The sequence below is a fragment of the Chiloscyllium punctatum genome, chromosome 40, assembly GCF_047496795.1.
Source record: "Chiloscyllium punctatum isolate Juve2018m chromosome 40, sChiPun1.3, whole genome shotgun sequence".
In the NCBI taxonomy this organism is placed as follows: domain Eukaryota; kingdom Metazoa; phylum Chordata; class Chondrichthyes; order Orectolobiformes; family Hemiscylliidae; genus Chiloscyllium; species Chiloscyllium punctatum.
This window is the reverse complement of record NC_092778.1, coordinates 64064109-64077164: the sequence shown is the minus strand read 5'-3', so window position 1 is coordinate 64077164 and position 13056 is coordinate 64064109. Positions and strand designations below refer to the sequence as shown.

Sequence of the window (13056 nt, the reverse complement as noted above, 5' to 3'; positions counted from 1 at the left end):
TGCAGACTTGATATGCAACGTAGGGATTCTATGACAATGTACCATCGCCTCCCCTATGGGACTCTAACTACACTTGATACCAAGATGGTCTTAAGCCCCAAGAAGCCCCAGCAAGATGGCAATCAATAATGGATAAGGTGAAAACAAAATAGCTACTACAGTCATTTTAAAAACAAAATGTGGGATATGAGAGTCATTGGTAAGGCCAACATTTGTTTCCCACCCCTAACTGCCCTTGAGAAGACAGTAGTGAGCAACTCCTGACAGAAGAGAAACTGGTCCAAGTTGCTGGAGGTCTCTCACTTCTATTCCAGATCCTAACTGCAGAAGTTCCTCCGGGCAGTGACAATTAACAATTCCGAACACAAATGGCTCGTACAACAAATAGAAAATGTTATACTGGCAGGCATGGAATGGGCTTCTGTTAATTTCAGTACACATTTTTGGAGCAGAATAATAAGAATTTTAATTTTATTTATTTATTGTCATGTGTATCTTGTTGTAATGTGTTGTATCGTGTCACCATTCTCTGACACCATCTCAAAACACAGAAAAATACACCAAAACATAGAATATAAAGGCAGAAAAATGAAGTGTTCACCTCTGCAGTCCTTCTTGTTAAGTGCTCCATCATGGGCCACGGGCCTGGTGGTCAGGCACACATCTGCTTCATCGCGCTGCTGCTCCCGCTGGAACAAAAGTTGCCCACCTCTGACACCATCTCGCCTCCACCAATACCCTCATCCCTATATCCTCAAGGGACCTTGCCAATGCAGACGCTTTCAATGTTGCTGGGTATCGCACCGGCCCAGACTCGACTCGCCCACCATGAGTCTGCTCCGGGCACACCTCGCTGATGCAGCCACTGCTGATGACAGCAGATCTTATAATGGGTCCAAACTCACCCCCATCAATCTGTGCGAGAAACAGGCGCCACCTGGAACGCAAACTCGCTTCCACAGCAGCAGCCATGACTCAGTGCTAGGACCGCATCTATGATGCAGAAAACACTGGGAACCCAAACTCGCCTCTGATGCCACTGCCAAGAGTCCTGCACCTACTCACACAGACATGGGAGAATGTGGATCCTCCACACAAACAGCCACCAAAGGCTGGGATTGAACCCGGGTCTCTGGCAGCTGTGCTCACTACTATGTCACCGTGCCATGACTAGTAATCCAGAGACCCAGGTAATGCTTTGGGTCCAAGTTTGCATTTCACCTTGGCAGATGGTGGAATTTGCATTTTTAAAAATCCTGAATTAAAAGTCTAATGATGATAGACTGTAGTTGATTGTTGTAAAAACCTATCTGGTTGCCCAGTATACTTTAGGGAAGGAATTTGCTGTCTTTAGCTGGTCTGGCCAACATGTAACTCCAGACCCATGCGGTTGCCTCTATAAATGCCTTCTGAAATGGCCTAAAAAGCCATTCAGTTATATCAAATTTCTCCAAAGTCAAAACAAATGACAGATCACCTATCACTGACATAGGAAGTGGAATCGATAAAGCAAACCAGCCCCCTCCTCCTTATTAACATCCAGGAGCTAGTGGAAAAATTGAGACCAGTCCAGTAATCAAACTGCAGCCTGATCTGGTCATATTTACAGAATGGGACCCTGCAGAAAATATCCCAGACAACACCATCATCATCCTTGAGTATATCCCTTCCCACAGATTGAGCAGAGATGGCAGCTTGTTCCAGAGGGAGTTGTCTTAAAGTGTCATGGCATCAGGTTATAGATGGTCAGTGACACCTCTTGCTGATTACCATGTACTTTATTGGAGTTTAGAAGAGTAAGAAGTGACTTAATTAAATGTATAAGATTTCGAGTGGTCCTGACAGATCAGCCACTAATCACAAGCTCAATAAATTATGGAGCCACTTTCACAACACAATTTGCAAACAGAAAAACGAACAAATTCTGATTTTCTAATGGACTATACTGGCATGTGAATATATCCAATTGTATTTCATGAACCACTTCTACCTGTGTTCATGAAGTGATTTAACACTCTACCTGTCTTCCCTCACGATAGTCTCAGAATCCTCCAGTAATTAGAAAGCAAATCGAAGTAACCCAGCTAACCTTGGTGGTGATTAGTGTTGCTCTCTTCTAGTCCTTTGCTCAAGTCAGCACAACTGCCGCAGCATGTTAAAATAACAAACTTGCTATTTAAAAAAACCTCGCACCCTGTACAATGAACCATACACTTAGATTGTTACTTAGGATAGCTAAACTTTTGAAGATTATTATTTAGCTTAATGTTTTTCATGTATACTTGCTGTGTTTTGATTGAAAACAAGCTTATGACATACGAACATAAGACCACATGATATTGGAGCAGACATAGGCTATTCAGCCTGTCAGGTTTGCTCTGTCTTTCGATCATGGCTGATACCTTTCTCCACCCCGTTCTTTTGTTTTCTCCCCATAACCCTTGATTCCCTTACTAATCATGAACCTATCTGTCTCTGTTTTAACTTCACTGAATGACTTGGCCTCCACAGTCCTCTGCAGTAATAAGTTCCACGCATCAACCACTCTCTGGCTGAAGAAATTCCTCCTCATCTCAGTTCTAAAGGGTTGTCCCTTCTCTCTGACATTGTGCCCTCTGGTTCTGGTTTCTCCGACTAGTGAAACATTATCTTCACGTCCACTCTATTCCAGGCTTCTCAGTGTTCTGTAGGTTTCAATCAGATTCCCACCATCCTTCTAAACACCACTGACTACAGCCCTAGAGTCATCAACTGTTCCTTATATGACATCCTTTGGATCATTCTTGTAAACCTCTTCTGGACCCCCTCCAAAGCCAGCACATCCTTCCTTAGATACAGGGATCAAACCTGTTCACAATATTCCAATGGCAATCTGACCAGAGTCTAATACAGTCTCAGCAGAACATCTCTGCTGTTGTATTCTAGCCCTCTCGAAATGAATGCTAACATTGCGTTTGCCTTCCTAACTGCCAGCTGGACCTCCATGTTAACCTTAAGGGAATTTTGATCTAGGACCGCCAAGTACTTCTGATTTCTGAAGCCTTTCCCTGTTAAGAAAATAGTCTACACCTCGATTCTTCCTACCATGGGGGAGGGGGTGGTGGTGGTAGGAAGGGGACTGAGAGATAAATAGGAGGTTGCTGGTGGGAAGGTGATAGGTGGATACAAGTAGAAGGCAACTGTGAGAAAATGCCAAAGTGATTTTTTTTATTTCAAAAATATACTTTATTCATAAAATAATTTGATGGTCTATACAGTTGGTCATGCCATACATACGTAAACATTTGCATACAGAGATCAGAATTTATCATGTGTATATACAGGTCTGTATGTTTATCAATCCTATGTCCATATATTTAGCTGAGGCGTCAGCAGAGCCCAAAAGACTGCTTGAACCCCCTGTTCTTCTTAGGCAGGCTCTTCTTAGGTGGGTCTTTCCCCACCGTGCCTTGGCGGCAGCTGCCCCAAGCTCCAGTGCGTCCCTCAACACGTACTCCTGGACCTTGGAATGTGCCAGTCTGCAACACTCAGTCAGAGAAAATGCCAAAGTGATGCCTCTCCCTCTCGGTCACCCTCTACTGGATGTTGTTCCTGCTGCTGATCATGGGGGCTGTTGCCGGATTATCCACTCTTCAGTGCAGGTAACTGCTTCCAGGCTGTAATGTATGTGCTGAAGTGATGCCTCTCTCTCTCAGTCACCCTCGCTAGTGGTAAGACATCGGTCTTGTAAACCAAAGGTTACTGGACCCACCAATCTATCACAATTACCGTCCACTTGCATCCAGCCCTCCTTCCCACCTACCTCACCCCCCCAACCCCACTGCCAACCCCCTATTTATCTCTCAGCCCCTTTGCCCCTCCACATTCCTGATGAAGGGCTTATGCCCGAACCGTGGATGCCCCTGCTCCTCGGATCCTGCCTGACCTGCTCTGCTATTTCAGCACCACGCTCTCGACCATGATTGTTTGAAGTCTGCCATTCAATAGCTTTATCATGAGGAACTTGTTAGTGACTTCTCATCATTCCCATTCCTTGAGCCAAAGGATAGATTGTACTCCAGATGTACTTCAGCAATATTGCACTAAAGCAATAATTCCTCCGTATTTTCACTCTGAATTCTAACAATGGTTTAGCGTGATGATGTAGTGATCCCAAATTTGAAGGGATGGCAGCCAATGCCAATTCATGTATGTTACTGATGAAATTGACCATTCTATTTGCCTCATCTAGATTCAGATGAGGTGTTTGTTTTTCTCAGTGCTTTGAACCTTCCTGCTGCCGTAGTGTTTTAAGATATTGCTAAGCAGTACAATACTGTACATATTACTAGTGAACAATTTCTGTTCACAAGTGTTTCATCTTAATTATTGACTGTTGTTTTGTAACCTGCTCCATAAAAGTCAGACTTACGCAAAAGAAATAGAAGCAAATTTATTGGAAGTATTCAGCAATCAAGCAGAACCTGCGGGGACACAAACAGAGTTAATGTTTCAGAACACAGGCCTCTAATCAGAGCTGCACAAGAAGATTGTTTATGAAATGCAGTTACATTATAAATTGAAGGTCCTCACTAAATCTGCATATGTGGCCTGGATGATAATACTAGAACTCTCGGTACAAAGGGACTTTGAAGCATGTAGACTATAACTATATATATGGGTGTTTTTTTTACCACAGGCAAGCTTTGGTCTATTTAATTTGAATTAAATTCTATTCCCCAATGTTTTAAATTTCTATTAATGTGTACATTTCAAAGTAAAACTGTGAGTACAAGGGTAGTATACTTTCAAAATTCTTAAGAATTCTTACACTTTAATTGGGGAATTCTCTTAGTTAAATCAGAAATTTGAATGCACGCCCAGCCAGGAATCCATGGCACACAGTTCAGTGAACTATTTTAGCCGATCAAGTGGATTATATTCTACTTCTCCACTTCCAAGATCCATCCCAAATTCAGTGTATTTCTGTTTAGAATTATTAATTTAAATTAATCACTTTAACATTATATAGAGCTGTAGCATAACACTGTTTTTTAATATTGAAATAAATGTAAACAGACATAATTAGGTGTTAACTAATTCAGAAAACTTTAAAAAAATTCAAGGTATCTTTGTTTTTACTATAAGTTTTTTTCTAATGCAACAATAGGGTAGGAGCAAATTATTGTAGATGCTGGAATCTGTCCTGGAAACAAAAAATGCTGGAGATTACTGCAGGTCAAGCAACATCCACGGAGAGAGAACAAGCTAACGTTTCGAATCTAGATGACCGTTCATCAGAGCTACGTGGAATGTGGAGGGGACAGCATTTATGAAATAGTCGGGGTAGCAGGGTAGGGTGCTGGGGGAGAAATGATGTTGATAGTTCAGATTAAGTGATCGGAATGTGAGAATGGCAGAACGATGTTGTGTCCAATGTTCAACAACCTTATGGATTTAATATTTAGTTCAACACCTTCAAATTGTGAACCCACTCCCATTCCTTCCCTTTCTTTTAGCTTTAGTTGTTACGTTCTCTGTCACCACGTCCTCCTCCTCATTGTGCCCCCGCACTCCAGTGGGACTGTCTGTTATTTCCTGTCTGGCAGTTAGACATACCATTGTTCTCCCACAAGCAAGCACTCCAAAAGCTTGTGATTTCAAATAAACCTGTTAGACCATAACCTGGTGTCGTGTGGCTTCTGACTTCATTAAGATAATCCGAGGCCTCCCAGGTCTTAGCTGGGTATTGGGTCTGTAGTGTCCTTCTAGTGCTGCATGCTTGTGGTGAAGCAAAGGTCTAACATGAAGCTTCAGAAAAAGGAATTTCAGTTCCAAATGTTGTACCTATTGTCATAGTGCTTGCCAGTAAAATTCAGATAATATGGCCATGGTAGAGAGCTTACTCTCAAACGTTGCTCTCCCTAAAATGCGTACGTTTATTTTAAGCAACCTGTTCTTTGATATTATTACTCACTTCTGGTGGAGGTGGGACTTGAACCAGCCCTCCTGGGTCAGAGGTAGGGCCCTTACTAAAACTCATATATATTTATATTGGAATTTCTGCCTATTAACTGTTGTTTCTGAAATAGCATTTCAATTCAATAACTTTCCGGTATTCGGTACAGATGTCTCTGTGTTCTAATAGTGTCTGCAAATGTGAATGCATTGTTTGTTGGTTGGAAACATGTAGAGTATCATCATTCTCAGAACATAATAATTAGAGGTGGTTATACCTAATTACAAAATATTTCTGTAGGAATTGGAGTAGCTTGTTCAAATATGACAACTGAAAGATATGTATATAAAATCAAATTGTTAATTAGTCAAAGAATATGGAGTCATGGCTAACTTGGTAGGTCTTTTACATAGTATGAATAAAGACCTCCTTGCTTATAGTTTGCCAGCTGTCAAGATGTCTTGTCTTTGTTGGTAATAATGAAAATGTTAACCTTCTAATTTGTTTTAGGAGATCTCATCTTAAGTTAGCTTAATTAACTTTTTTTTTGATGGAATGCCTAGAAGCCTCCAATAATACCTTAATGATTTTCAATTTCTAGATGGATCTATGGCATTGGTGTGATAATTAACATGTCATTTCCAAACCATTTACAATTTTAAGCTGCACTTATGATTTCTTTCATCAAAGGCACAGGATATAATACCAGAAAAGTATAATTTTTTTCTGTATATTGCAAATTAAGAAAAGATTATGATCTGAAATTTTATAAATGATGTGTAGCACGTGTAAAACATGTACTGAACTCAGCGATGCTAATTATGAATTTTGTGCTATTTTGTATTTGTGGATTTATACTTAGATGTGAAGTGAGAGAGAAACCTGCTGTGTACTCAGTCATGATGACATTATGTCTATACAACATTTATAATTTGTTCCAAAAACGTGTGGGTTATATCTGCATGTTATGTTAAATATTCACCATGAAAACATCAATTACTACAATATTTATAAGAAAAACCATTTCTCAGGCAATGGCTAATCTATGAATTGTAATTTATTTTTGGTTATATAAATATTAAAAATTGTTACATTTCATATGCAAGAGCCAGGGAACAATTGGACAAAGTGGGTTCAAATCTATTTCAGGGCAGCATGGTGGCACAGTGGTTAGCACTGCTGCCTCACAGCGCCAGAGACCTGGGTTCAATTCCCGACTCAGGCGACTGACTGTGTGGAGTTTGCACGTTCTCCCCGTGTCTGCGTGGGTTTCCTCCGGGTGCTCCGGTTTCCTCCCACAGTCCAAAGATGTGCAGGGTCAGGTGAATTGACCATGCTAAATTGCCCGTAGTGTTAGGTAAGGGGTAAATGTAGGGGTATGGTTGGGTTGCGCTTCGGCGGGGCGGTGTGGACTTGTTGGGCCGAAGGGCCTGTTTCCACACTGTAAGTAATCTAATCTAATCTAATCTAATTAATGAAATGGAAGTTTTTCTTTATATCTGTTGTTTATAAGAGCTATGTGTGAAATAATTTCAGGCAGTCACAAGCAAGTGCCTAATAGGTTTAATTCCACAGAAATGAATAGCCCTAATTTGTCACCTAAATCATCCGCGCAAATGAAATACTTCATAGTAAGACTACTTTTATAAAGCTAGGTTTAAGGTATGTTGCTGGAAGAAAGCTGAGAAAACTTCACATTTTGTTTTTCCTACACTTATGTTATGACCTTGGGCTTTTAGTTGGATATTTTTGTTATGCTCAACATCAAAGATCACTTCCATAAATAAGATGCCTCAGAAAAAAAGTGTTTGACTTTAAATGCACAAAAACCGGTGATGTAGCATTTCTGTAATTGAATGAAATGTGACAATGTGCTGAATATATCAAAAGCCCTCATGATCTGTTAGACTTTGAAAAGCAGTCTAGCAAATATTTCTTCAGACCTTAGCTTAAGATATAAATGCATAGATGGGAAACATTGACTATTGCAGTGTATCAGATGGATATGGATAACTTAATGGAATTGGAAAACAGCAGACGCAATTTATTGTATGATTCAGTATCTCACAGAGGGTGGTACGTGTATAGAATGAACTGCTAGAGGAAGTGGTGGAGGCTGGTACAATTGCAACATTTAAGAGGCATTTGGATGGGTATATGAATAGGAAGGATTTGGAGGGATATGGGCTGGGTGCTGGCAGGTGGGACTAGATTGGGTTGGGATATCTGGTCGGCATGGACGGGTTGGACCGAAGAGGACCTGCAGTACACATTCAATGGAAAGATACTGCAGGAGGTGGATGAACTGTAAGATGATGGTATAATAATGTATTATTCTTTAAGAGTTTAAAGAATGGAGGTATATCAAGCCATAATGTCCAATACTATTTAGTGTTTTGTGATGGGGCACTGTAGTTGATGGGGTTTAGTCCTCCAGTGACAAATCTGTGTCATCTCGCCAAGGGACATGCCTCCCGAAGAGGCAGTGCAATGAAAGCCTCACCCCTGAGACCTGCTGGGCAGTCAGTGCCACTGGGAGTCATGACTGTTGCCAGTAATACTCTACGAGAACTTCACCAGGGATCCTCACTAGATCCCAGGAAAACCTAGATGGCTTAAGGTTATCAGAGCTATGAGGTGGGGTTTCCAAGTTGAGGACACAAGTAGCTATTGGTGGATATCTCCCTGTCTGCTGCCAGGTTCTTGATCAGATGCTCAGTACCTTTGAAAGAACAAACCCCCATCACCCTGCCTTCAGAACGCACGAGAGATGCACATGAGTTTCGAAGAATCTCTCAGCTACTGTTAAATCCCTGTAGGGTCAGCTATATTTACCTTCAGGTGACTCAGCAATGAAGGCAATTAACCTCTATGTGCAGTTTTGGTTTCTTTATCTAAGGAAGGACGTTCTGGCTATTGAAGGAGTGCAATGAAAATTTACCAGACTGATTCCTGGGATGGCGGGACTGATGTATGAAGAGGGGCTGGATCGGTTAGGACTTTCTTCATTGGTATTTGGAAGACTTTGGTGGGGGGTGGGGAGTCCCTTAGAAACTTATAAAATTGTAACAGGGAAAATGTGGGCAAGATGTTCCCAATGACCAGGAAGTCTAGAACCATGTATCTTAGGATACATGGGTGGTTTATGTAGGACTGAGATGAGATGTTTCTTCACCCAAAGAGTGGGGAGTCTGTGGAATTCTCTGCCAAATAAAGTGGTTGAGGCCAAAACATTGAATGTTTGCAAGAAATGATATAGAGTTGCGGTGATGGACAAGGTCAAAAATCAAACAACACCAGGTTATAGACCAATGGGTTTGTTTGAAAACGTTAGCTTTCAGAGCGTTACTTCTTCATCAGGTGCTAGCAATGATGAATTGGGTGTTCAGCCATGATCACACAATGGTGGAGCAGACTTGAAGAGACAAATGGCCCACTCCAATTCCTTTTTCTATGTTTCGATATAACCAGTAAGTGGGTTCCCCCTCTCAGCCCATTCCCAGTTTCTGGATTAGTGGTGCTGGAAGAGCACAGCAGTTCAGGCAGCATCCAGGTAGCTTCGAAATCGACGTTTCGGGCAAAAGCCCTTCATCTGGAATAAAGGCAGTGAGCCTGAAACGTGGAGAGATAAGCTAGAGGAGGGTGGGGGTGGGGAGAAAGTAGCATAGAGTGGGTGAGTGGGGGAGGGGATGAAGGTGATAGGTCAAGGAAGAGAGGGTGGAGTGGATAGGTGGAAAAGGAGATAGGCAGGTAGGACAAGTCCAGACAAGTCATGGGGACAGTGCTGAGCTGGAAGCTTAGAACTAGGGTGAGGTGGGGGAAGGGGAAATGAGGAAACTGTTGAAGTCCACATTGATGCCCTGGGGTTGAAGTGTTCCGAGGTGGAAGATGAGGCGTTCTTCCTCCAGGCGCATTCCCAGTGCTGAATGTGGCTATGTTTTGCTGCCAGTGGGAATGGGTTGTATGGTCTCCTCTATTAATATCCATTTGCACCCTTCACCTTGCCCACTCTGGGAATCTGCATTCAATTTCATCCATAGTGTATGAATAAAAGTTAATACATTTATAAAAGGCAGCAGGTATAGTATTGTCAGCCCCACTAGAGAAAGCCACATAGAATGTGCAACTTGAATGATATTCGAGTGGAGAAACTTATGGCTACAAAAGGAGACTGAAACTACTTTTAGTAAAATAGTGAAGGCTAAGAGAGATTTAACAGAGGCTATTTAAAACAGTTATGGATTTGATGGTGTGTATGAGAGAAATCTTTCTGTTGGTGACAGTTGGTCGTCATTAAAAATATGGGGAGAAATTACTCAACAAAGTTAAAAATCACACAACACCAGGTTATAGTCCAATAGGTTTATTTGGAAGCACTAGCTTTCGGAACACCGTTCCTTCACCAGGTGGCATATTACTCAAAAAAAGTTATTTAAAATGAAAAGATTGTTCACAAAAAGTAATTAGAACTGAGATTGTTGCACCTTTTCGGAAGAAAATGGGTAAATAGAAGGCAATAGTCAAGGGGAAATTGTAGAGTGCAGACATGTTGAGCCAAGTGCCTTCCACCTTCTTACAAAGTAACATGGTTCTCAAGCAAGTAAGCAATAGCAACAAAACATTCCTCTATGATTGCACTAAAATTCAACATGAAATTGGACCTGGCCTAAGCATCCCTTACAAGAATTTTAAATGACGTTTTGTCAAACACATCAGTTCTCAACTGACTTATTGATGAGTTAAGTAGAAACCTGGTCAGCTGGGTTAATGATGTAAGACAAATCCTTTGAAGTTCAAACAGCAACAGAGGAAATCAAGCTTGAAAGAATAAATAAAGCTGCCAATTGTACTGACTCTGAAGATCACAGACTTCTGCAGTGTAAATAACCATTACTCCTAATCCATTTATCATCTTGCTACAAAACCCATTTGTCTTAACTGCTTATCTGAACGAAAACAAACAGACAAAAACAAAGATTAATGTAAGCAGACAAACCTTTGTGACTCCTCTAACATAATGGATGCTAAACTTGATGGTAACAGTTTTTCCCTTAAAAAAAGGTGCCTGCATTATATGCCACAAAGTCAAAAGTCACATGACACCAGGTTATAGTCCAACAGGTTTGTTTAAAATCACAAGCTTTCAGAGCACTACTCCTGTGTCACCTGAGAAAGGCCTGATGTGCAGGTGCGGTGTTGGACTGGGATGGCAAGGTAAACCTGATAAAGGAGGGGCACTCTGAAAGGTTGTGATATTAAATAGATCTGCTGGATTATAACCTGGTGTCATGTGACTTCTGACTTTGTCCACCCGCGTCTAATGCCGACATCTGTACATGATGGCTATTGTATAGCACATTTCATGCTGTCAAAGTGTTCCAACTGTCACAAAAATGGATGGCATCTATGATGCAGGCAAACATGCTAACAAGTGTTCATGCAGTCATATTCCTCAAACCCCAATGATTAAATTACCACCTAATTTGTTTTTGGTTTTAGCTGAGGGATTCATGTTGGCCAGAATGTCAGGAGAACTCCATTACTTCTCTTCCATTAATGTTTTTACAATGCTTTGATCAAGGAGCTGAGGGACACCTTTGGCAAGAACAAAAGAGTGTACACATATATGGACGTCAGCATGTGTGTGCACACACCTGCAAATGCACATGAATATGAACAGACAAACCCACACAGATACACATCCCTACACTTGGGCCGAGGGCTGGAAAATGGGAGGAGAACGGTTTGCTGGTTGTTTTTAACTGGCAAGAACAAAATGAGCTGACGGGCTTTTTTCTGTGCTGCAGATCACTATGATTTGCACTAATACACACAAGCTCATTGCATACACACACACACAAACAATCTATCAACTTTTTTTGTAATTCAAGGATGCAAACATAATCATTTTAGTATGCAATTTATTCATGTCAGATCAAAGTTGGTTACTTCACATGTTTAAATTATGACATTCATTAATTGCAAAAACAGCTATGAATTAACAGGTGTGCAGATGGTATATTACTGGAGAACACAATGTGTAAAATAGTGTTGAATATATTTGTGTAACTTCTAAAGTGGAATATTATACCAAATATTTATCGGTTCAATTTTAATCCACTCACATCTCTTTGATGTAGAATTAAAATCAGTCTTTGTCCAAATTTTTAAACAATTAGTAGAAACGTTGGAGCCTTGCACAGTAAAAATCCCATTTTTCAGGAGAGTTCAGTTTAAGCAGTTATTTTATTTCTGATATTGCACCTTTACATTTGCTACAGGGAGGCAGCATCTGCCTTTTCTCTTTGTGAATTTCTGTATTTCAATCTTAAATCAAATTATTTCTTAATTGATTTCACCAGCATTCAAAAATTACCAATAGAGCTTTTTGAGAACAAAGTATATATGGAAAAATAAATAATAAACAGAGGAAAATGTAAAAAATTATTGTCACTTTCGGTACTGTCGTGGACATGTAGTAGGTATTCCCAAGAACACTAGTTAATACAGTGGGGAAGAAAGTACACTTAATAGTTGCTGGTCTGTGCTGCTGAGATGTAGCATACTGAAAATGATCATTGGCTGTATAAGCCTAATTCTGGGCCCATTTTGTTGCTGTATTGAAATAAAGTCAGGCCTATATGCAATATTATTTATGGATTGCTGAAAAACATATTTTTTGTTGAAGATTTTCATATTCTCTTCAGGGCAATTTACAAGAAATACTGAAGTAAAGGGAAATGAACTTTATACTCTGAGAGGAGAGTGGTGATTGTTTTGCAAATGGGCTCCAAATGATAGAGATGTGATGCTCTAGTTGTGTATTTCCAAATGAGTAATATTATTTTTGTTTTCACATGTTTTTAAGGATGCAAAGTTTGTGGAGGAACGTCGAAAACAACTCCAGGAGTATCTACGGAGCATAATGAACAAAATTATACAAACACTTCCAGAGTTTGCATCCAATCCTAAAAAAGAGACCCTTATGCAGCTGCTGCCATTTTGTGTGTAAGTATGTATTTTTGTTTTAACAGAACACATACGTGTCTTATTTTCAAAATATGCAATGAATCTGTGTTTCTTTGGAATACATATTCCATTTTCACCAGTTCCCTCTA

The 13056-nt window shown here is 40.5% G+C and overlaps 1 protein-coding gene across 4 annotated transcripts in view; it reads left to right on the top strand.

Moving 5' to 3' along the window:
• Positions 1–13056, top strand: part of snx29 (sorting nexin 29) — a 491480-nt gene that overhangs the window by 438629 nt on the left and 39795 nt on the right. For all 4 annotated transcript variants that reach the window (XM_072560128.1, XM_072560129.1, XM_072560127.1 and 1 more), the window contains one exon: positions 12807–12946. In XM_072560128.1, the coding sequence (XP_072416229.1) occupies positions 12807–12946 (140 nt within the window). The remainder of the gene's footprint in view (positions 1–12806; positions 12947–13056) is intronic.